This window comes from Athene noctua, chromosome 3 (assembly GCF_965140245.1).
Source record: "Athene noctua chromosome 3, bAthNoc1.hap1.1, whole genome shotgun sequence".
NCBI classification, from domain to species: Eukaryota; Metazoa; Chordata; class Aves; order Strigiformes; family Strigidae; genus Athene; species Athene noctua.
The window spans coordinates 65,583,925-65,607,520 of NC_134039.1; the positions used below are offsets into that span (position 1 = coordinate 65,583,925).

At 40.3% G+C, this 23,596-nt stretch overlaps 1 protein-coding gene across 5 annotated transcripts in view; it reads left to right on the plus strand.

The window, feature by feature from the left end:
- PLXNB2 (plexin B2) overlaps positions 1 to 14,350 on the plus strand; it is a 263,745-nt gene extending 249,395 nt beyond the window's left edge. For 4 of the 5 annotated variants that reach the window (XM_074903216.1, XM_074903214.1, XM_074903215.1 and 1 more), the window contains 7 exons: positions 3,493 to 3,647; positions 5,276 to 5,436; positions 6,017 to 6,164; positions 6,662 to 6,726; positions 7,455 to 7,530; positions 9,460 to 9,534; positions 12,411 to 14,350. In XM_074903216.1, the coding sequence (XP_074759317.1) occupies positions 3,493 to 3,647; positions 5,276 to 5,436; positions 6,017 to 6,164; positions 6,662 to 6,726; positions 7,455 to 7,530; positions 9,460 to 9,534; positions 12,411 to 12,515 (785 nt within the window). In that variant the 3' untranslated portion in view covers positions 12,516 to 14,350. The remainder of the gene's footprint in view (positions 1 to 3,492; positions 3,648 to 5,275; positions 5,437 to 6,016; positions 6,165 to 6,661; positions 6,727 to 7,454; positions 7,531 to 9,459; positions 9,535 to 12,410) is intronic. The other variant, XM_074903218.1, reaches the window with a different exon arrangement.
- Positions 14,351 to 23,596: the final 9,246 nt, after the last annotated feature.

Consider the following 23,596-nt stretch of genomic DNA (forward strand, 5'->3'; position numbering starts at 1 on the left):
GTAGAGGACCAGACTATGTGGTTTCCTTTTCTTGTTGTGTTGGTTTTTTTTTCTTTCCTCCTTCTCTACAATTACATCTTTAGCTGTGAATCAGTATGATGAAGCTCATTGAACATATATGATCTGTACTCCAAGATTAATTCCTTAGTTATATGTGTGGCATTCTAAATTGTAAAAGACTTCTGAGGACACTGCTGTCACACAAGAGAAAAATCTGCAGAGAGAATTCAAATCCTGAAGTATGGAGTGAAGACAACTTCCACCATGTTTCTTCTCCACACCTTGTCTTGCACCATAGTAGTAGTGTGCAAATTTGGGAAGACAAATGTTTTGTGCTAGGCTAGCCCAGTTTCTTTAGTGCCAAAGGGTCCTCAGAGCTATCTGGTGCAAACTTGTTCTTTTGAAAAGCTATGTTACAAAGCTAGTGCAAAGGGACAGCCTGCAGTGACAGTGATTTGTGAGACACTATGTGTATAAAAGGGAGAGGAGAGGATCAGAGGCTTCCCCTTCCACACATACACATTTATATGATACAGGGATTTACAGGGTTGGAATAAATAGAAATCCTATCCCAGCTCTATGAATGAGGCTTGTGACAAAGTGGTTTTTCCTTTTATTCAGTCTCTCATTAACTTGCACCTTTTGCATTGAGAAGTGTCAGCTGAAGCCATTGACTGTCTGCCAAAGTACTAGGCTTTGCTCAGAACGAAGATGTAAAACCATGTTCAGAGATGTTGCTCTAAAGCCTGGCATTGCTTCCATGCTGCTTTTGATTCACAGCTTCTAACAGGAAGACACTAGAAGCTGGAGGTTGTGACAAATTAAATGCATCATCTTTTGCTTCTGGAGATAATAAATGCAATTACTAATTTGTATCAAGATGGAGAATTGTTTCAATGATTTCATGCTAGTATTTCTGTACTGAACTACAAGCCAAAACAACACACTCTGTTATTCTGGAGTTTTTCTCTGGGGTTTTGGTTTTTTTCTTTTTTTAATTCTGAATAAAAATAGAAGGTTGCAGACCAGAAAAACTGATTAGCAGATCCATGTAGGGCAGCCCTTCCCTCACCTCCATGGAGCAGGGTATTCACAGCGGGGGAGGTGACTGGAAGGAAGCTGATTTGCTGCAGGCCACACAAGGGGAAAGGGGCTGCATTGCCTGTGACCGTCTCACTTGCCTCCATCACGTTTACGTCATGTTTCATACCACTATAATTAGTGCAGTCAATATTTGGCTTTAACCCCCCCCCAGTGTTATTTTCTATGAGCCAAAGAATGCCTAAGGGCCAAGACAAAGAGTTCGGGGGGCAGCATTTGACCCAGCGGGCACAGTCTTCATCCCGCTTATGATTTGATGCATAATGTGGCTATTGCAATAAAAAAGGAGGGGTTTTCCCCTATCTGTTATTTTCTTCACTTCCTACTTTGCTAAGAAGTAACTACTATTTCACTAGCAGCCAATTAGTAGCCCAGCCGAAACCAGGACACCAATTCCGGTGTCGCTAAACAAACAGGCCAAATTAAGCTGCCCATAAGAGCCAGTAATTTGGTTGTTTCTCTTCTCTCCAAAGTTAAACTGGGCTCTGTACAATCAGGAGGGCAAAGAGAGGATAAATTCATTTGAGTCAAAGGAGGAAGCTGAAGTGTACCAAGCAACTGATGTAAGGCGGGAAAATAGTCTCTGCTCTAACTGCATGATTTGATCTATTAATTTACAGAAGTAAATAACAGGCATTGCAATAGGAATTCCAGACTTCAGGCCTAGCAGAGGTTCTTACTGTAGTGCTGGATGATTGCTGTGAATGGTATCAATTACGAAATCACAGCTACTTCAAAATCAAGTGATAGCTTTTATTTTCTTGCTTCATTCACATGAACTTCCAAGTCAAATTAAGGACTCTCAAAGAACAATGTGATTTAATGTGGGATTTTTTTTTTTTCACTATCTGGTTAAAAAGAAATAAAACCCCCAGAAGACTGCATAGCTAATGCTTTTCATAAGGATCTATAAAGTAGATTCAAGCAGAAGTGTTAGCTTGGCCAGATTACACATAAATGTTATTTTCCCTTGTGATATAAAATATTGACCATACATGCAAGCTGGTAAATTTAATGTAGCTGTTGAGGAACTTAGTTAATAAACTCCTATGGCCAAAAATTTGAAAGGACAAAATTCATGCAATTAGAAACCAATATTTTCCACTGTAACTGGGATTCAGTTACATTAGATATGTGTACTAAAGCATAAGACTTAGCAGTAATGCAAAATAATTTGTTCAGTAGGGCTGAATCACAGTTTTTATGGGAATAAAAATAACTTTCACATTTTTAAGACATCATTGATTTTAAATACACTGATTCAGTAACTTCCACTGGAAAAATGCCATTGATTTTAGGGACAAGTAGATATAAAAATTCAGAAATTAAAGGAAGAACAAGCAAAACCAGGAGATTTGAAACCAAGTTTGTGACACAGTATCTTTTGTCCAGGGATATTAATTGCAAGTTAAAACAAATGCATCATCTCTTTTAGAACTGTTTGTAACAAAAGATTCTGAAGCATAGAGTTTGTCTGAACATTCACTTGATGCTGAAATGCCAGACTCCCTTTATTCCACTGTGCAATCATCGAGCTAAACTCAGGGACCAAGATGCATGACCAAGCCACAGACAGTGTAACGAGGCACTGTAATCAGATGAGCTGTCATTAGCATCCAGGTGTTTACTCGTCTTTCCGCTATATAGTAATGGGCTTGATGTGAGTCTCTTTCTCTGGTTTAAGCTATGAAAACTGACAATCAAATTTTTAAAAAACTTATTATAATGGATTATGAATTTGCTGCACTCATGTCCTCTCATCAAAGGGATGCATTTTTCCTCCTTTCAGCTACAAAGTCAAGTAGTGCTGGTCAAATGCTGATAAAGACAGGTTTGAATTGATATACCATACTTTGAACTCAACAGTTAGGGTAAAAATGTAAATTGTAGTGGTGATACCTACAAAAAAGGTTGAGATCATAAATTCTTAAATTGCCACTGGCCAGATTCACCAGAGCTGCTACAACAATATCTTGCCTTTTACCTGGAGTAGGCTACTGCCATTTCTGCAGTGGCTGGTGGGTCAGACCTAGCTGAGTTTCTGTAACTTGATGTCTTCGAGAATTCACAAAGGGGTAGAGTAATTCAGTGTATGGACCTGAAAAAATCCAAATACTATTCTTACATGACCAAACAGGAGTTTCCTTATTGTGTGATTCCTTCCTCTCCCTTTGCTCTTGACAAAAGCAAGCTTTTTCAGCTTATGTATTATTGAACATTTAGTTGTATATGTTGAACAGGAACAGAGTAATCTAGATCCTCTTGGCAAGAGGACAGGTATATTAAGGATGGGGAACAAAGATCTTAGATACACTTATGTATATAAATATTTTCATGTTGCTGTTTTGGGTGTGGATCATTGTTAGTAATTATTGCCATTGCTTTTTCTAGGGCATGCACTCCTGGAAGATGAAAATAAGGTCTGGCATCTAGTCCGGCCAGTAGATGAAATAGATGAAGGTAAATCAAAGCGGGGCAGTGTGAAAGAAAAAGAGAGGACCAAAGCTATTACAGAAATCTACCTGACCAGGCTTCTTTCTGTGAAGGTAGGGCTCAGCTGTGCCACAGTTACATCTTACTTCCATAAATTTTGAGACACAACTGAAGAAAATGGTGCAACTATTATTCATGCGTTTGGCTGCAATTTTGAGTATATGTCATGTACATACAAGCTGGTGTTCAAGGCTTTAAAGGATTAATATGCCCTGAGGAACATTACCGGGAAAGATGTAAAATATAACTCCTGATCAAAGCTGAGAACCATGATTATGTGTTCATTAAATAAGGATTTTTCTTGCAAGACAGATATTAGCCTCTCTGCCACCTGTTTAGATAATATTTGGTTGGGTTTTCTTTTGAACCAAATGTTTTATAAACTGCTACAGAGCCTTATATTTCCCTGTTCTTCTGTGTGACCAATGTTGCAGTATAATCTAGAAAAATGAAAATGTTTTCAAGTAATAATAGTCCTTTTAGAGTATTTTTAGTGCTTATACTGCAGAATGGATCACAAGCAAAATAACTTTGCAAAGCATTCTTCCTTGCAGAAAGAATTTAGAATAATATGTTTAATGACCCTAAAGCAAGGCTCCTCAGGAAAATGAGTGTGGTCTGGGGCCAGCTAAGGCCATTTGTCCAAGTGTGAAAGTTGATGTGAAGGAAAGTCTGTGCATAGATGATAGAACAGTGAACCAGCAAGATCCTTATATCCCTTTCTTCTGTTAACAACTCCTTTACAGCTGCTGCTTTTTCATTCCCAATAGCTAGTTTATAGATTATTACTAGTCTGGAGCTTTACTAACTCATCCACAGCTGGTGAGATTATGGCTGGGACCACAACTACCCCTGCAACCTAAGGACTGTCAGTGTGTCCTTGATGACAACAGAGTGGCTTAGGGCTCCTTGCCTTCTCAGTCCCTGACCTGTTCTGAGGCTAGAGTGATGGTGAGAGAGGATTCAGCCCTTCAAAGGTATCCACAGGGTCAACCAACTGAGCAGGGACAAACTGCATGTGGCCCTAGTGGGATCATCTCTAAAACAAGGGGACAGTCTCTTAAGGTTCAGGCAGATTCAGGAATCCAACCAAGCACACAGCTCTCCTGGGACACTTCTTTGGCTTGGTGGAGCTTATGGAGCTGGGCCAGACTGGGTATCTGATGAGACCCAAGTGCTTGCCCTTCAACAGAAAGTCAAATGCTCACTGGTACTTTTCCCACCCGATCTCTTTCTAAAAATCGCATAGTGTTCTGGAGTCAGAGAAACTGGAGGTAAGAAGCTTCAAAACCATTAGAAATGGCTAACCATTATTTTATGTGAACAACTCTGAAGTGTAAATATATTGTATACTTAGCAACCAGTTTCTGCTTCTTCTGTCAAGGAGAAAGCACACCTTTCTGTGCAAACTATAAAATAGTTGGTGACATGGCAATCTTTCAGGCTGGAACATAAAATTGTTCTCTAGAAGGTCTTTACTGTGTTGGCAGTTTGCAAAGCCACTGCACTAAGAAGTTACTCTTTTTTTGTCATCCAGTACCCTTAGCACTCAGGATGAAGGCCAGAAGTGATTGCAACTGGATTATGGGCTGTTAGTGTCAATAGAAATAAAAGATTCCAGGATGGTACCAAGTTCAGCCTGTAACACAAATGTAATAGATTTTTTAAAATTTGCTTTTAGGGGACACTTCAGCAGTTTGTAGATAACTTCTTTCATAGCGTCCTCAACTCAAACCATGTGGTGCCACCAGCTGTGAAATACTTCTTTGACTTTCTTGATGAACAAGCAGAAAAACATGACATCAAAGATGAAGATACCATTCACATCTGGAAAACAAACAGGTACAGTATGAGTAATACTTGTATTGCAGAGAAATTAGAGTATAATTCCCAGGTATGTACTGGAACTCTTATCACAAATCAAAGTAAATTTCATTTATAATTCTCCGAATCATTTTAATTGAGATGTTTATATGATCAAAAGGATTCCCTGTAAGCCTAGAAGCTGCCAAAATTAAACCAGCCTACCTATGGGGTTGTCATTGGTAGATCTACCACTTTACTTGTCTTTCTTCAGGGAAGAGGAAAGCAAGAGGCAAATGGGACTAGATTTACCTGTCAAAGTACAAAATCTAATAAAATACTACTCAGTTTCTCTAGCCACACAGACATCTTCTCTTGCTATTTTGAAACACTCGAGATTCTTATCATACGAGTTTTTCTGTGAGAGATGTAAAGTCTTGATTTTCAGACATGGAAACCAGACAACAGATAGCCTGTATAAATGTTGAAATATAAAATTAAGCTTTGCTATTGTGAGGAGATCAAAATGCATAACCCATACTTAATTTCATGTGATTTGCTTGTTGTAGAATATTTTTTGTGTAAAAAAGGGTTATTTACCTTTTTCCTTGCTTTGCAGCCTGCCTCTTAGATTCTGGGTAAACATACTGAAAAATCCCCATTTCATCTTTGATGTTCATGTTCATGAAGTAGTGGATGCTTCCTTGTCAGTCATTGCACAGACTTTCATGGATGCTTGCACAAGAACAGAGCACAAATTAAGCAGAGTAAGTGATTTGCATTCTAAATCCTGACTACACTCATGCCTGACAAGACAAAGGGCATCCTCATAGACAATACCCATTCTCTGAGGAGATACAGACTTGATAGTTGCTTTTTAGTTTTATAATGAAGTTAGTATGTCACCACTTAGAGGTTGGTAAACATGTCAGTGTTACTGTGTAGTCTGCCAAATGACATTTATAATAAGAAGAAAATAGCAACTGTTTTTATGAAAAGCAGTTTTAAGAACTGATTATTTCATATCCACCGATAGTTTAGTATCATCTTCAATTGATATATTTGTAAAACTCAACAGTAATGCCATGGTGAAAGCTTCATCCTTTTAGGACAAATAATCCCACCAATGTTAATAAGCATACAAATGTTAATATCTGTAAAGCTCAAGTGCATGTAAATATAAAAGCTTGATCTTAAGCTCTTGACTTGTTTTCTAGAGATGTTCATAAATCAACCAAGTTTCTCTCTATTACATATTTTTCAGGATTCTCCGAGTAATAAATTACTTTATGCTAAAGAAATTTCTAACTATAAGAAAATGGTGGAAGAGTAAGTATAGACCCTTTTCATGTTTATTCAGAGATGTTAGAGCTGTAAGCCTGTGTAAGAGGAAAAGCGAATGCTGAAGCAGTCAAAGTCAACTGTCAGATGTTAAAAATTTTACACCTGAATGTTAAAACATTCCCTTGGTGGTGGCGTTGGCAGGGTTGAAATGGAGTGCTGTTATGACCCAGTGCGTGTTTGTGTCTGTGCAGGCAGATGGATAGATTTATTCAGGAGAAAATATGATGCTGTTTTCTGCAGTGGTTGTTGTTACCCATAAGATCTGTCTAACCAATACTGCACTTCCATAACTCAGCAGAGATCAAATGCCGAAAACATTTTCACAAACACATTTCTTCTATTCCCTCTCTGACCCTATTCATTACTAATTTGCAATTCTGTGAATACCATGGAAGATCTGCCACAGGACAAAACTCTTGCTAGCTGATGGCTTCAAAAGTTTGAAGACCTGAAATAATCATCAGCTGCAATTATAAATAGATTTCTTTCCTGTGGTATGGCTCTGTACAATCAGGTACAATTTGCCTCTGTTGTGAAGGTCATAATGACTGATGGAAGGCAGGATTACTAAAGGAATCATTGGTCTGTTCTGCTAGAGCATCTCCTACATTATTAGGAAGCACGTTTAAAATAATTGCAAAATTGAAAGACAGAATTACCAGAATATCACAGTGCATTTCACCTAATTGAAAGTCTGTTTTCATCTGTTGCAGTTACTACAAAGGTATTCGTCAGATGGTGCCAGTTAGTGACCAAGACATGAATACCCATCTAGCAGAGATTTCTAGGGTAAGAATAAATTCCATTTTCCTGTCCTGAAATGGGATCCAAGTGGAGCACTGTTTGTCTTCTCTTTCCAACTCAACAAGTAGGTTTTTGTCTGTGCAAACATCAAATGAGTTATTTCATAAATCTCTGAAATACTCCTGTTTAGTGTAGTCATGCCTTTTAGGCCTTTGAAATGTTAATTATTGAATGGAACCAAGAATGGTTATCATCTCTAATCTATCTGAGTGATGTAGTTGCCTGAGCAAAGAGTTCAGATTTTTTCACATAGCACTCTTGAATTGTGTTTTCTCTCCACAGCATGTATAGGATTTTTAGCATTGATCATACCGATAACAAGTAATGACTGAATTCAGAGTGCTACCACAGCAAAAATTAGACTCCAGAAATGAAAAAGAAGGCACATACATTAAGTGTAGCCTCTCTTAGATCTGTCTATATGAGTGTAATACTTCTGCTTTACTGCTGCATGTGAGAACCTTACCGTGTGCTCACTCAGTGGCACTTCTTTTTGCATTATAGATTATTGGAGGTTACCTTTCATGGAGAAGAGCAGAGGAGGGTGGTTGCTAGCTGGGGACTCTGGTGGAGATTGATGGAGCAAAGACACTGCAATATCTGCTTCAGTCTTGAAAAAGCCTGTCTGCTCTGCAGCTCAGCTCAGCTAGAGCAGGCTTATGCCTTCACTTGATTTAATTAGGAGAATCAGGAGATGCCCTCACCAGTCTTAAAAGATGTTTACCCTGAGCAGAGGCACAGTGTACTTACTGGCTGGTTTGCTCATTTGTTTAATTTAGTTGAAGAGTTGTAGCGTAAGGAGGACATTTGGGGAATTTTTTGTGGTTTGTTTATTTCAGTGCCCTTAGGACCTAACATTTTGCCGATCAACATCCTCATGAGAGCATTTCCATTTTCATTCACTACAAAACTCATCTGCAGTGACATTTCATTTTCCAGTTCACTTTATTACACAAATTGAGATATATATAAAATTAAAACATTTGGCGATTAAAAGTAAAATCAATAGAATGTTTTAACATCAGCAGAATATGTTGGTCCTTTCTATTTACACCATAAATTGTGATAAGAATTCATATGGAAGGAGCGATCAGCTCTAGGAGTGACTTTTATACAGCAAGGAAAGATGGATGCTGCGTTATGCCTTGGGTAATCACTTATGCCAGTAGTAATATTCTGCAATTCTTCATTTTCTTAACTAACTTAAAATTCTAAAGGTGTAACTAGAGACTTGAATCTTATACATTTGAATGAAAAACATCTGTTTGGATAGGTAGAGCCCATTCACTATGTAAGTTAAATGTCACGGGGCGGGGAGGGAGTAAGAGGTAACAAAAAGGTTATTTCCTGCTTCATTTAAAGTCCCTTCTCTTTCTCCCTGCCCTCTCCCCTTTCCACCTTCATAATTCAGATGGATCTTTCCAAACCTGCTCCTGATCTTGATGAGTTACACCTTTGCTGTAGTGAGGTGTGAATAATTTCAAAGAGTTCAAAAGAGCTGGAGAAAGGATTTCAAACAGCCATGACAGTGACAGAACCAATGCTTAATCTCTCAACAATACACAGATTGTACTGCGTAAATGCTTTAGTTATACATACCCATGTTGTTAACAGATGTTTGAGCTGTGGTTTGACGTTCAGAGTTCAAAATATTTTCCACCTCCAGTGTTAGAGTTGCGGGCAGGCTGGAAGAACACCAGCAGGAAAGTCTTGATCTAAAAATCATTAAACAAAGGTTTTCTCACCCCTTCTTTCTGCCCCAACTGTCATTTAACAAAAGTTACAGGATGTTGAGCTTGCATTCAGAAATCTTGCATACTGTATATTGTATTCATCAGTTGTGCAAGTGCATAACTTTCAGCTGTCTGTGATCATATTTTGATAGGTTTTCTGACTGCTTGTGTTGTTTAACAGGCACATACTGATTCCTTAAATACGCTTGTGGCTCTACACCAACTCTACCAGTATACTAACAAATACTACGATGAGGTAAGTTGTGGCTTTCATTTTCATTTTTTAATATCAATGGTAAAAAGTTATGAAGGCTAACCATCCTAAAGGATCAACTCTGGAATTCCCTGGATAACCAGGTAAAAGCAATGCTGAACAGAAAGCTTTAACTTTGCAGTTATACACCTTGCTTGACAATTACAGTGGTCAAGGGTGTGTTCTTATAAATGAAGAATTTCATTACAGGCTATCTGGTTTTGGTAGTGATAGTTTAACAAGATCTGAAAGAGAAATAGATTTTAAAATCATTTGTCTTCAGTTCTACCATCATAATTCCTAAGAATTAGGACGTGAGAATGTCACCAAGTAAAAAGTAGTCATCAAGACCTGTATCAGGTTTCAAGCCCGTGGGTTTTTTTATTAGGAACAATATATTAAACTTGTGTTGCTTGTAGGAATGGGGCCGTGCCTTTCTTATAAGTAAAGATGCACTTAAAATTTCCATGCATGCTACCATCCCTGTTTTGCCATGCCAAATGAACTGCCTGCCCAAGGTGAGCCAGAGTAACTTGAATATAGCCTGTTTCAAAAGGAGGCTCACATTCAGTCCAAAATGCTTTCTTAGGTTTTTTATGCCCTGTAGAAAGGGGGACAAAGAATATCCCAGCGTAGCTGGGCTGTGGCTATGGGTCTCCAAACTTAATCTGAAAACAAAAAGAAAGAAGGAAACTTTTATTCAAAGGTTTCCATGGAAATGAATGCCTCCAGAAAACTCTCAGAATTAAATCAAAGCAAGTAAGAACAGATGCTGAATCAAAAAAGAAGTACAGCACATGTGAGCTCTCTCTGGTTTGTCTTGCACCTCAGCACAGTTCATGTTTTCACTTATATTTAGCACTAAAGGTACTGAGTCTCATCCTCAGCTTCACTGCAGCTGCTTTATACAGGAACAGCCAGCCTGCTGCAGCTTTTAAACAGCTGTAAGCAGGGGAAATCAAATCACCCAGAGAAGCCTTGCAACTAGAGTCAGTAGGGGAAGCAGCCAGAGGAATACAGGCCAGCCCCATGGCGTTGGTTTCCTCACCCTCCGTCCCCAGCACGAGCCAAGCTGGCTTTCAGTGCCTTCCCAAACGTATCCATGGCCTGACCTTACAGAAACACTCAGGGTCCCTGGATTACAGATGAACCGTAAAGCCCTGATTCTTTCACACCCCCATGTCCCTGCTTCCACTTATGGTTTCACGTTTGGTGGCAGGCACAGGTAGAGTCACCAGTCTGTGGGACTTCATCAGTGGCAGAGAGGCAAAGCCCAGTAGCTGCAGCTCTTCCTTTCATGAACATCACTGTGTAACAACAAGGTGCATCTGATGAAAGGGCTGCTAATTCAGAGTTATGGAGATAATCTGTCAAGAACCATTCAGTAAAATTAATCAAGCTTATTTATTTTCCATGAAAATGTTTTCATTTGCATAAATTGGAACATTTTGCAGCTGCCCTTGTCTTTATTACTGACGCAGTGGTTCCCAGCATGAGCTGTACCTTCTGCATCTCTGCAGGGCTTGACAGTGACTAAGTGGGTACACTCTTAATTGTCCACATTTATATGAAGGATATATTCACCAGCAGAGATAATCATGAATTATTTAGTCTAGATTTGAGGAGTTACAGCTAGATGTAATTGTATAAATTAAGGGAACAATATCAAATTAAATTAGGTCAAATTTAAATACTGTAATAAGTGTTTATTAACTCTGTTTTATAAAAATGTTCTCACACTTTAAAAACAAATCCATTAAAATAAATATTTCTAAACAAAGTTGCTCCGGTTTGAAACTCAAATTCTATACCAGCCCTTCGAAGTGAAATTATTGGCTAGATTGATACTGACTGCATTAATACCCATTGTCAGTGATGTGCAGGAAGTAGTAAGAACCACAGGCAGTGACAGGCAAACACTATTTCTCCAGTTCTTGTACTTCCAAGTTTATATAGTATTTAAACAGCTAAAGGTTTCTGCTGGATTTTATTAATCAAGACAGTTCTAGAAAAGAAACAGTTTTGCTGTGTTACACATTCTTCTAATGGAGAAATCTAATAGATGGTGGAAAAGTTTCCCTAAAGGATGGTGGAAATGAAAACCTTTCGAAACCTTTGAAATTTGATCTTGAGAAGCCCTAAACAACTGCATTTGAAGAAAAGCCTTCTCATAACAGTTGACCTTTTCTAGCTCTTGTTTTCAAATCCCTTGTGTCTTAGAGTCATACCTTCCTATATATACTCTGTACAGCAGAGGCTGCATGCGGGATGCTGAGCTCCTCTGTCTTGCTCTTTGCTTCCTGAGCTACATGGTGCTGGGCCAGAGTCTTGGCATTTCTTGGCGAGAGCCAAAGGGGAGCTGTCAGCAGCTCCCTGTTACTGTGGCCAGACTGTTTTCTTCATCATACTGCCTATGAGACCTTGCATTGCCCTACCTTATGGCAGTGTGTGGACCACCCAGGAGCTTCTCAGAACCAAAGCTTATGGGGATGGGACTTAATTACTGCTGGCAAATAACCCGTAAGCCTTGTAAGGCGCACTGTAAGTAAAAGCATTTTCTTAAACGGCTATAAAGATGTTTTTCCCCCTGCCTGCTCCATCTTGGAATGTAATATTTCACAAGATAAAGTACTACCTATTAATTTGCTTGGATCCCAGCATAATGGGAAACATTACAGCAACTTAGATAAACAGAGATGATCTTTTTTATTGCCTTTGTGTAAAAATAGAACATGGGCCCTACTAGATGGACTTTATCTTTGGTAGAGAGTGAATGTAAAAAACTTTACAACCAAAGTAGTATCAAACACTTGGTCTGGGAACTATGTCATACATTTCAAGCTAAATGATTCTAAACATTCTGTGTTTATTTCTTCCAGATTATAAATGCACTTGAAGAGGATCCAGCTGCACAAAAAATGCAGCTTGCATTCCGTTTACAGCAAATAGCAGCTGCGTTAGAGAATAAAGTGACTGACCTTTGACTCAAAAGCCGCAATAAAGAAATCTGATCTGAAGATGTTCAAATTCATTCTTCCTGTTAAGGAAATAGTGTTCTATTTTTTAATGTATAATTACAACTTTAAATGAAATATTTCATGTTTTTTTGATAGCAGAGGTGTAATGTAAAGAATTTTTACTGTAAATTATGCTTCTAATTAAAAGCTGTGTTGTGTGTAAATGAATTTTCTGTGGGAAAGAGAGTCCTTTGGTTGGGGGCAGGGTGGGGGGTGGAAGGAGGAAAACCTATCGTTCATTTCATTTAGTAGAATCTGAGACATCAGCATTTAGGATTCATTATGCAAGTAAATTCAATACTTTCTACGTTAAGCAATATTTTTACCAGGAAAATAATAACACTCAGAGACACTTGCAATATCCCCTTTTATTTTGATAACTGGAAATTTACTTCCATAAAGCTCTAAAACTTAGTCTATGCTCATAATGAACATCGTGAACAACGTGTTTGATTTCTCTGCAAGATCTGAAAATGGGATTTACTACCACCACATGGTTCTTAATTCAATTATTTATGTCCATGGTGATGCACAGTATCGCACCCACCACAGTTGGCTGCGATGGAAATAAGAATAATGTCATTGTAGGAGGGTTCTACTGATAAAAGTCTCGTTTGGTTCAGAAATCACTTCAAAGAAGGAATTAGTCCTTAAAACTTTACAACTCTTTGTTATTATTGTGAGTTTTATGATATATGCTAATGTGCCTTACTTGTACTAATTCTGTGAATCTGATGAACGGTTTTGTAAAAAGAAGCAGATCAGAAAAAGAATATTTATGTGCTATTGAATGACTTTTGTGTGAAAAACATGACCAGCAGAATGCTTGTAATTAGCTGCTTGCCGAGAGTGTGCTGTTTAACATGATTTGATTATGTATATCTTATTTTAGAATGGTTCTGATGATTTTTTATTTGAATCTTGGAACTGTCCTAGAAATACCATCACTTGGTTTTACTGTATTTGTGATGTAAAATACTAGTATGATATTGGAAAAATCATATACCCGTGTATTGAAAACCACTCAGTCAGTTTTGAGCCTTGGAATGCTGCATTTGATTGAATACGCACCATAACCCATAGCAAAGAAAATTGAAATAACTTGTCAGAAAGTGTGTGTTTACAATATAGGTAAGCTCCGTACAAATAAAAAGTTAGGTACGTCTTCTTAAATTGCTATATTGCACATCAGAGAACTTTATTCCTCTTTGTCTCGCAAGTTTTTGGCAGTAAAGTAGCATTTTAATGAAGCGCTGCCATCTGTACTCCTTCGTTCATTGTCCTGCCAAGCGCCCGGACTGTGCTGATTCTCAGCAAGCTAACGCAGTGTCTGCCCGCTCTCCCTGCCCAGTAGGTTGTCACACAGTGACTTTTACTATTTGTGATTTCCCCCCCACACCTCCCCATTTTTGAAATTTCCTAGTATTTGTCAGTGGACTTTTCCTTCAGTTTCCAAAAATCAAAAGCCTCACCAGAACTGGTTTCCTGCCCAGTAGGCCAGGAGGGGTTTTTTGGTTTGTTTTGTACTCGATTTCTTGCATTTGTGTATAATCACTCCTGAACCTGCCTGGGCTGTAAGTTACTTTACACTGTTTAGGACTGAGGTACACGACTTCTACATAAAGGTGCTTTGCCAGCTACTCCTTCATCAACGAAGGCATCCTAATTTCACAGCTAATCTGTTTCTTTGTCATTATTTGTAAATCCTGTTAATTGTAAATCAAATACAATGTTGTTTTTTCCACCAAGTGTCACAGGTTCTTTACTGAAATCGGTGGGTGGGTGTTGAAAGGGGTTTGTAATGCTTCCTCCAGGGGTAATAGAGCAGCAGCGTCCCTCAGTCTGTGGTTGGTAATGGAGGAGCGCAGCCCATCCTGCAGATGGTATGCCTGACATCATGCCCTTTTTATGGGTATTTGCTCTGAAAAATGAGAGTACTCTTGAGAGGATGTAGTGCAACATCCTGTAGCAAGGTCTTCTTGCCTGATGAAAATCTATCTTGGGACCTGAAAGCCAATTAAAATACAGGCTCAGCAGCATCTCTCCAGAGAGATCAGAAAGCCCTGCTCGAGTAAGCAGGGCTTTCAGGGGGGACATTACGTGTCCCCCACCCCCAGTGACTTGATGCAGAGCAGCTGCAGGCGATCATAAGCTGCTGCGGGCTGTGGCAGGATCTTTCTTACCTGTTAGACAAGCATGTGTGTCTGCCAGTATGTACGAGTTTGCAATGGATCCATTGGTCACTCTCTGGTGCCCTTTTTTTGCATCCTGGGAAATCTGCACTGCAGTGCCATCTGCCAGGGGACATGGGGGCAGATAACTGTGAGCAGCTGCAGCTATAAAGGAGACTTAATACCAGTTCTTCAGTTTGTCTAAGTCTCCTCTCCTGAAAGCACAGAGTTGGAATTTAAATTGAAGAACTGAGCTGTTTTATTTTATTCTTTACGCTTTTGGCTAAGCTCCTCCAGTGCTTGTTTTTCCACTCTGGTGCTCTGTTTTGCCCAGGCCTAGTTTTTGGCTTCAGCTTTCCCTACATTTTAGCAAAATGATCCTTAAAGGCTTCATGCTCCTCCTTTGGTTTCTGCTGCTCCTGCCATCTGGTTCATCTGCAAGATAAAAGAAAAAAGCTCACTGGGGGTCTCCCTCCTTTTCATCCCCTCTGCAACCCCTCCAAGGGGCACTTCTTTGAGCACAAGAACCTTCTCTGCATAATAGGAGCCACTCTCCATAGTAGCAGCTGTGAACAAAACTCCCTTACTTGGACATCTCCCAGCCATAGTTCAGAGGTGGGTGCAGGCTGTCGACCACGACCAGCAGGTCTGAATCCCGCTGCTATTTCAGCCTCTCCAAAAGGTTTGCTTGTCCCCTCACCAGCAAATAAGCAAGTAGAGATCTCAAATGATGGGACAAGGACCCTGACCCTGCCTGAATAATGCAGAGTAACTCGCTCAACTGAACAGTAATTTGTTTATTTGTCTCTGGCCAGGAATTTATTCTCTATTCCTTAGTGCCACATTTCTCTCTGACACCTTACTAGATCTTACCACTCTATATGCTACAGATTTATATGCAAGTGGTCATGGGTGGAGGAGACCTTGTCTAACTTGCATATGTGAGGCATAGTGCTTCCTCAAGTTGGTTTCTCTGATCAGTCTGTTACATCCATACTTGAGCCTCCCCCTTCTGCACGCTGCTGTATTGGACGTGTGTTTCTCAGCATGTTCAGTCTGGGCTGTGTTTACACATGCGCTCTAAAGATGGCCTTTCTGGCAACCTTCTGAAGACCAGCAGAGCCATAACTATAAACAAAAACATACAGGGAATTCAGAAACTCAAACTGGAATTCATAAATTCACAAATTCCCAAGCTGTCATAACAGGAGGATTTTTAGCCAGCTGCATAAAGACTTGAAATGGCTCTGAGCTTGAAATTCAACTGTCCTGGACTTACCAGCACTGATGAGATTTTGTGGCCAGTCCTTTACTGTTCCAGGTTCTCAAGCCTTGTTAGTAACACAACCATTTTCAACTGTACTATGACCTGGTAGTATGTACCTACATGTCCTGGAAAAAAAATTCTGGATGTAATGAGAAAACCCCTCTTTCACATGCTTTCCTATGGCTGCAACACTTTGATTTACCTGCTAAGTTAAGGTTTTAGTCAGGTTTCCTCTTTGCACTAAGCACATGGCCAAACAGTTCTCTCAGGACTTCCTCTCTAAAGAATTTGACCTTCAGCAAAGCTTGCCTTCTCTTAGGACTTTTTCCAAGTCTGTTGTCTTCTCTTAGAAAAAGCTTATGGCAGAATTTGTTTGAGGTTTTTTTCTCCCTGTCTAGAGATAATCTGTCAGAGCAATGAGACAGTCAACTTCAGAAGTTTAAAGGAGGATGTCTGGTTCCCATTTTTCTACCAACTGCTGGCTCGAGGCCTGTGCTATTCTGCTTTACACTGAGAGGTTGAAATTTGGCACTCTTGAATCCCTAGAGTTGTTGCACTGGAAATCTCAGCACCATGGTCCTCGTGACTTGCTTTCATCCCTAATTCCCAGCTCAACGCAGTCAAGCTCTGTGCCTGAAGCCTTCCAGGTTCTCTGTTGCACAAGCTCCTCTCTTCTTAGAGATCTTATTTGCCAGATCTGCCTGGAGCATGGGATTCCCTGGAGAATGAATGACAGCAGCAAGCAATCTAAAATTATTTGCAATTCTGTTTTTTCAGGCTCTGTGCTTACCTAGTCTGTGTTTCTGACTTTTTTTCTTTTTAGAAACCTTCTTTCAGTTGATGAATGATGAATTTGAAAGGTGGAATTATAAACTAGTTAGTCTTTCAGCCTTTCTCTTTTGTTAGCCTTTTTCTTGATGAGGCCTAAAAATGACTGTGGAAGTCTTGGTGTTTGACAATCCCTGCAGAAGAAAGAGAAAGACTTTCCAGACCCACAGTTATCAAGAAGTTTTTAAGGATTTTTGTTTTCTTCAAATCGTGTCCCCTCATGGCTCAGTGTCAAGGAGCATTTCTTCATCCATTAGAGAAGCAAGCAGCTTCTCCTGTGCAGGTTGTAATAACCATCCATGATATGTAAGATCACTGCCGTTGTTACCAGTCATTCTGGGTTGACATTTGTCTTACCAGTGCATACTGCTTGCTCTGGCATAGCATTCCCAAAGAGGACAAATCCTACCATCCTTCATAGCCAGGCAATCAAAGCTATTTCATTTACCCATGTATTCCTGTTTCTTTGCAGCTTTTCAGATAATTGCCATTTGAACCAGAAGAGAGTTTGAGCACTTTCCTTCTTTTTAAGCTTTTAAAGCACCTATGTGTCTTAACAGATTGAACACTTCAGACAGAAACTAATTCTTCAGTGGGACAGAGGACAATAGCTCTCATACAGCTGTATATGGCTCATCTTAAAAGGAAATAAAAATCCCGCCATGAACCACACACTGTGTTTTTGAAATCCTTTATTCAGTGCTCTAATTCTGAACAATGTTTTGGGCTTATTTAATTCTCCTCAAAATTGAATGTTGAACCAAACTCTTTGTTTTTTCTTTTAATCTACTGTAATAAGAAAGGAGTGAAATGAAAAATGTATTCCTTTGATACCCTTAATCTTTCCTCTCCTGTGGCTATGCTCCTATTCAGTAAGAGATCATGCTTGCTAGTTGCAGAGCCTGGACGCCAATCCATGGGATATAAAACAAACCAAAATCCATGTTTCCTGCAGCTGTATCTGGGTCCATGGCAATGCTCACAATTGTAAAACTGCCTCCAGGATGTTATTTGGAATTTTATTATTGTGGGTCTGGCTGGTTTCCTTGTCCTACTTCATGTGATCCTTCTTTGTGTGGGTTTTCACCTTGTGTTTTGGTGGCACGTGCTGGACCACAACACATTCCTCTGAAAGCACAAGGAAGGAAACAAGCCCTCTCTGGATTAGTCTTGCACTTTTCATCCCTGAAGCACCCTGTGGGCACTCAGGCCCTCCCAGGCTCAGCTCACTGGAAAATGATAGAAGTGGATGTTTTATGCTACAGCAGACAGCCTTACTGAAATATAAAACATTTCCATCTGTCTAAACTATGTTGTGTTTGCGTTGTTAATAAACAAACGCTGGTTAAGTACAATACTATTCTTATCTGATGTATGAACAGCCCTTCTGAGTTGATCTAAACTCTACCTAAGGTCTGCAGCACCCTCAACCCTAGACTGGTGGGTTCACTACACTAGCCCCAAACTAGAAAGCAAACAGATGTTAACACTATTTAGCCTTTAGATGAGGCTAAATACCCACATCTAGTTTACTTGATGTGGGTGTTTAGCCTCACTGCTGCTTTTAGTGAAGTTTGTCTGTGAGGCTGCTACATGGTTATGATATCCAGAAGTCCCATAATGAGGCCTTAAAGTCCAGCTAAGGGAATGGAAAGAACCACTAGCAGTTTCAGCAGCAGCAGGTCTAGCATCCTTCATTCTGCTCAGCCATCAATATATATTTCAGCCTTTATTTTAACATGGTCTTCTTTTGTTTTCCTTGTGCACTTGAAACATTTGCAATCCTCTATTTGTATTCTGGCACATGACTGCTTGAGATGAGATCATCCATTTGGGTTTTGTGCTATTTTAGAACTACAGGTTTGGTATTTAATAGGGTCATACCCTGGTGCACTTTCTTGCAATAATATTCAATAGAGAGCTGTGTCGAGTTATATTTTTTCTTGCTGTGTGTGAAGAATCATATGCTGATTGCTTTGACCTGGCTAGCTATAGTAAGAGCCGGTAACTGCCTAAGTGCTATTATAGGTTTTGATTTAGGTTAAGGCTGTGATTTTATCTTTCTTTCCAGTGAAAGGAAGATTAGAAATGTTTTGTTTGCCATTTAACTGGAGAATATTAGTAGTTTAGTGGCATCTTGGACCACCTCCCTGCAAGGTGGTTTTAGATTATTCTTTTCTGGAGTTAACCAAGACAGTGATGACAAAGACCACTTCAACATTGCTGTAACTCACAGTTTCTTTGTGGTTAATCATTCATGTGAATTAGCAGGGCAAGTTTTTTAATACAGAGCTTGAATTTAATTTCAATCTGTCCTGTCCATCATTGTCTCTCTTTATCGAGTTTTTGAGATGACAGCATACACAATGTAACTAAGATTAGATTCTGGCTTTAAATATTTAGAGTCTGAATCACATCTATTTGTACTTCATTTCAAGGTTGAAGTAATGTGGCAGGACAGACATTCTGCAGTAGTTAAAACTCACAAATCAAAGGAATGTTGAATTATTCATGTTGAACATTTAAGCAATCTCTCTTTGCAGGCCTGCACCCAGGTGCTGCTTGGGTGAGTTGCGGGATTGCCAGATGAGCTGTGAGGCTCTGCCCTGCACAGTCAGTCCCCTTGCGCTGGTCTGCCAGCCGTGGCCATTGCCCCGCTTCCTGGACCAGCTAAGGTTTGCAGGTTGTTTGTGATAATGGCTGCTGTGGTTATCTGAGGAACTGGTTGAGCCTAACAGATTCCAGGCTGGTCTTTTGTTAGCTCCTGTTTAACTCAAACTGCTCTCCAACAGGTGATTTCAGAGTCTCATCAAAAGATCTGCAGCATTACTGATGACCAACTGGTGTGTCCACAGCCAAAAACTTCCTGTTAACTGTCTGCTGGGAGAAGATGCTAGTTTAAGCCTTTCTCCAGCAAGTGACAAACACAGGGACAGATGAGTTCACTGCAAGGCCCGAGCCATAGGGCCAGGGAGAGGATCAGATTGCTGAGCCTTGCCAAGCTTTGAGGAAGGAGATGACTGCTTCTACAGGCATGTAGCCCTCAAGACCAGAAGGAGATGCTTGGAGTGATGGCTGCTGCAAAAGGAACTCCCAGGACTGCTCTCCCCGGTTGGGACCACTGTGAATGCACCATTTTCTGCCCCACTGACATGCAGGAAGCCAAAAGGCAGGCCAACATTCAGGTGGTACACTCATTAGATGGCAAAGTGAGAACTCCAACATCTCCATCCTTTTTCCATTGCCAAGGCTCTGAGCCTGACATGAACTTCACCAGGGTAAGGTGCAAGCAGCATTGCTCAATCAGGTCTGCATCAGCACTGAAACAGCAAAACTGCATCTGTAAGGCTGGCCATGCGTGTGGCACAATAAGCAGACCTTGATCAAGTGTAGTTCAGCCATCTATGTCCAGTGCTGCGGCAGCAGAGCTGGGACCAACAGTCACTGCCATGTCCAGGCACCCTGGGTATGGGTCTAGAGACAGGAATCACAGGGATAATTGTTACAAGCAACTAAGTTAATCATAGCTTGCTGAAGTTCTAGTTCAGAGTATAGAAAGTCAGAACAATGCTAAGAGAAATAAAGAAACCTCAAAATGAACTCTGGACATGTAAAGAGAACGTAATCTTAAAAGCATCTTAGAAACATAACCCAGTTCACACCTACTCTTTGCAGTTACCATCAGCTCTGAGAAACACTGTTCTGTATGTCAGTAGCTGTATTAGAAAGTCTGTGATGCATAAATGGATCATTCGTTGAAGTATCTGCACTTTTATAGCTCTGACAATAGAGGTGCTCCTGCAGAAATGTTGAACAGGCATATGTTAAAATTTTAAGGAAATACAAGTTTCCTGCCCCCTTTTTTCTTTTTGCTTAGAGCTATGAGACCTTTTTAGCTTCATTGATGAATGACTGCACCACAGAGGTAAGTCACATTCACAATCATATTATGCTCCACAAAAGCTGAATTTCATAGTTATTTTTCCCAAAATTTACAGTGACTCTTTCTCTGTTTACAAGTTTCTCCACAGAGGTTGATGTAGATAGATCTGTTATTCTAGCAGTGTGTAGCTGGGCTCTGTTACCGACTATCTATATGCACAAAAAAATTACATATGCAGTTATTGATAACAAACCCAGATACTTTAAATTCTCAGTAGCACTTCTCCCTGATTCTTTCTGTTTCTTTTTTGTTTGTTTTAATGAGGATTATTTTTTACTAGAGGAAAATCCTTTACTAAGGAAATTTTAGCCTTATAAGTCTGCATATTTTAGTCTTGCAAATGGGGTTGAATTCTGTTCTCATTAGAACTAGTGGGTGTTTTGCTTGGATCAAAGTTCCAAGAATGTGACACAATGCCATTTTAGACACTATTCATTGGGCCAAAACCCAATTTGATTTGGTGGTAAACCAGGCTACTTTTTTTGTAAAGTTCACTTAAAACATTTCACATAACTAGCAACACAATATTTTTCACCTCCATTTACTGTTCAAAACAGGGAAGAAGCCAAATTCTGATGCGCAAATGGGGACATCATGATATTTGAGAATAATTTGGCTTGTGTCTGTCAGGCATGTCACCCATGCCTGTAATGAGAAAATAAATGGGCCCAAATTGCTAAGCAGTAAAGATGCTGATGAATGGATCAGATCAGGTCTGTCTGCATTCCCTTATTTTTTCAACATGGTCTTATGTATTAACAGAGTTGGAGCATTGATCTATTACTGTGCTGCAAATGTTGCCCCTGCTCATGCCAGATCCACCAAAGCATAAGGGATGTCCTTAGTGATTTAAATGGACTCTGGATCTCTCCTGCAATCTCCAGGTGATTTACTCTAAAACCAATAAAATCAGTGCTTTAACATGATCAGCATGAGAGAAGAAACTGGAGGTTTATGCAGGTGGCTAAGGTAAGGAGAGAAGGGAACCAAACAGATCATATGTAGGTTAATACCGTTTTCCTAGTGCCTGCTCTGCAAATGGAGGGCTGGCATGCTCTGGGCCTGACCATTAGACTTTATTTTTACTGTGTGGAATCATTTCTGTCTTCATCCAAAAATCTCCAAATGCTTTACAAACATCAATTAAGCCCTGTGAGGTGGCATCCTGTTTCTGTTGATGCAATTAAAAAACAAAAAAACAAAAAAACCACTCGCCTAAGGTTAGAGACTAAGTTAACAGCACAGCTGGGAATAAAACTTAAGATTCCAGATCCTTGTCCCCCAACTCTAACCTGCTGACAGCACACCATGTACAGAAAAATGAAAATTGATCCAGCCAAATTGTAATCTCCAAGCTGACAATTTTCCATGGCTTTGCAGAGAAAAAAATTCAGATGCAAAGTTGGGACAAGAAAAATCCACCTGGCAAAGGGTGATCTATGTTCAAAATCACTAATTTCAAAGAACTCCTGCCTGTGATTAATACAGCTATTTTTTTGAAAGGAAGTTTGCCCAAGTTGCTGTCTGCAAACTATAGACATTCAGCATCTATGAAGGGATACATGAGGCCTGGTTTTTAGTGTTTCTCAGCATATAGTCTTACCTATCCTATAAACATGTGCAGAATATAACTCTACCAGCCCTGTAATAAGTTTGAGAGTGGAACTCTGGCAGCACCTACAATTGCTTAAAATGCCCTCGTAGATGTGGATGTACACCTGTAGGTGATGCGTGTACTCCCAGGGGGACAGCCAGCTGGGCATGGTCACCTGTGGCGCAGAGCTCGGTGCTGCCTGAGGACAAGGGCAGCTTGTCTCTGGCTGCATCTGCAGACCCACTGCCGTATTCTCATAGAATCATAGAATCCTTCAGGTTGGAAAAGACCCTTGGGATCATCGAGTCCAACCATCACCCCTACTCTGCAAAGTTCTCCCCTACACCATATCCCCCAAAATCTCATCTAAATGACCCTTAAACCTGTTGAGATATGGTGACTCCACCACCTCCCTGGGCAGCCTGTTCCACTGTCTGACCACTCTTTCTGCGTAATTTTTTTTCCTAACGTCCAGTATAAACCTCCCCTGTTGGAGTTTAAAGCTGTTTCCACTTGTTCTGTCACTAATCACCTGTGAGAAGAGACCAGCACCAACCTCTCTACAATGTCCTTTCAGGTAGCTGTAGAGAGTGATGAGGTCTCCCCTCAGCCTTCTCTTCCTCAAACCGAACAGTCCCAGCTCCTTCAATCACTCCTCACAGGATTTGTCCTCCAGGCCCTTCACCAGCTTCGTTGCCCTCCTCTGCACTCGCTCCAGCACCTCGAGATCTCTCTCGTATTGAGGTGCCCAAAACTGGACACAATACTCCAGGTGTGGCCTCACCAGTGCAGAGCACAGGGGGACTGTCACCTCCCTACTTCTGCTGGTCACACTATTTCTAATCCAAGCCAGGATGCCGTTGGCTTTCTTGGCCACCTGGGCACACTGCTGGCTCCTGTTCAGCTGCTTGTTGGTGAGAACCCCCAGATCCTTCTCCTCCAGACAGCTCCAGCCACACCTCCCCAGGCCTGTAGCCATGCATGGGGTTGTTGTGGCCCAAGTGCAGGACCTGGCACTTGGCCTTGCTGAAGCTCATCCCGTTAACGTTGGCCCAACAATCCAATCTCTCCAAGTGTCTCTGCAGAGCCTCCCTACCTCCATGCAGATCAACACTCCCACTTAACTTGGTGTCATCTGTGAATTTACTGATGATAAACTCTATGTCCTTATCAAGATCATCAATAAAGATGTTGAACAGAAATGATCCCAACACTGAGCCCTGAGGAACAGCACTTGTGACTGGC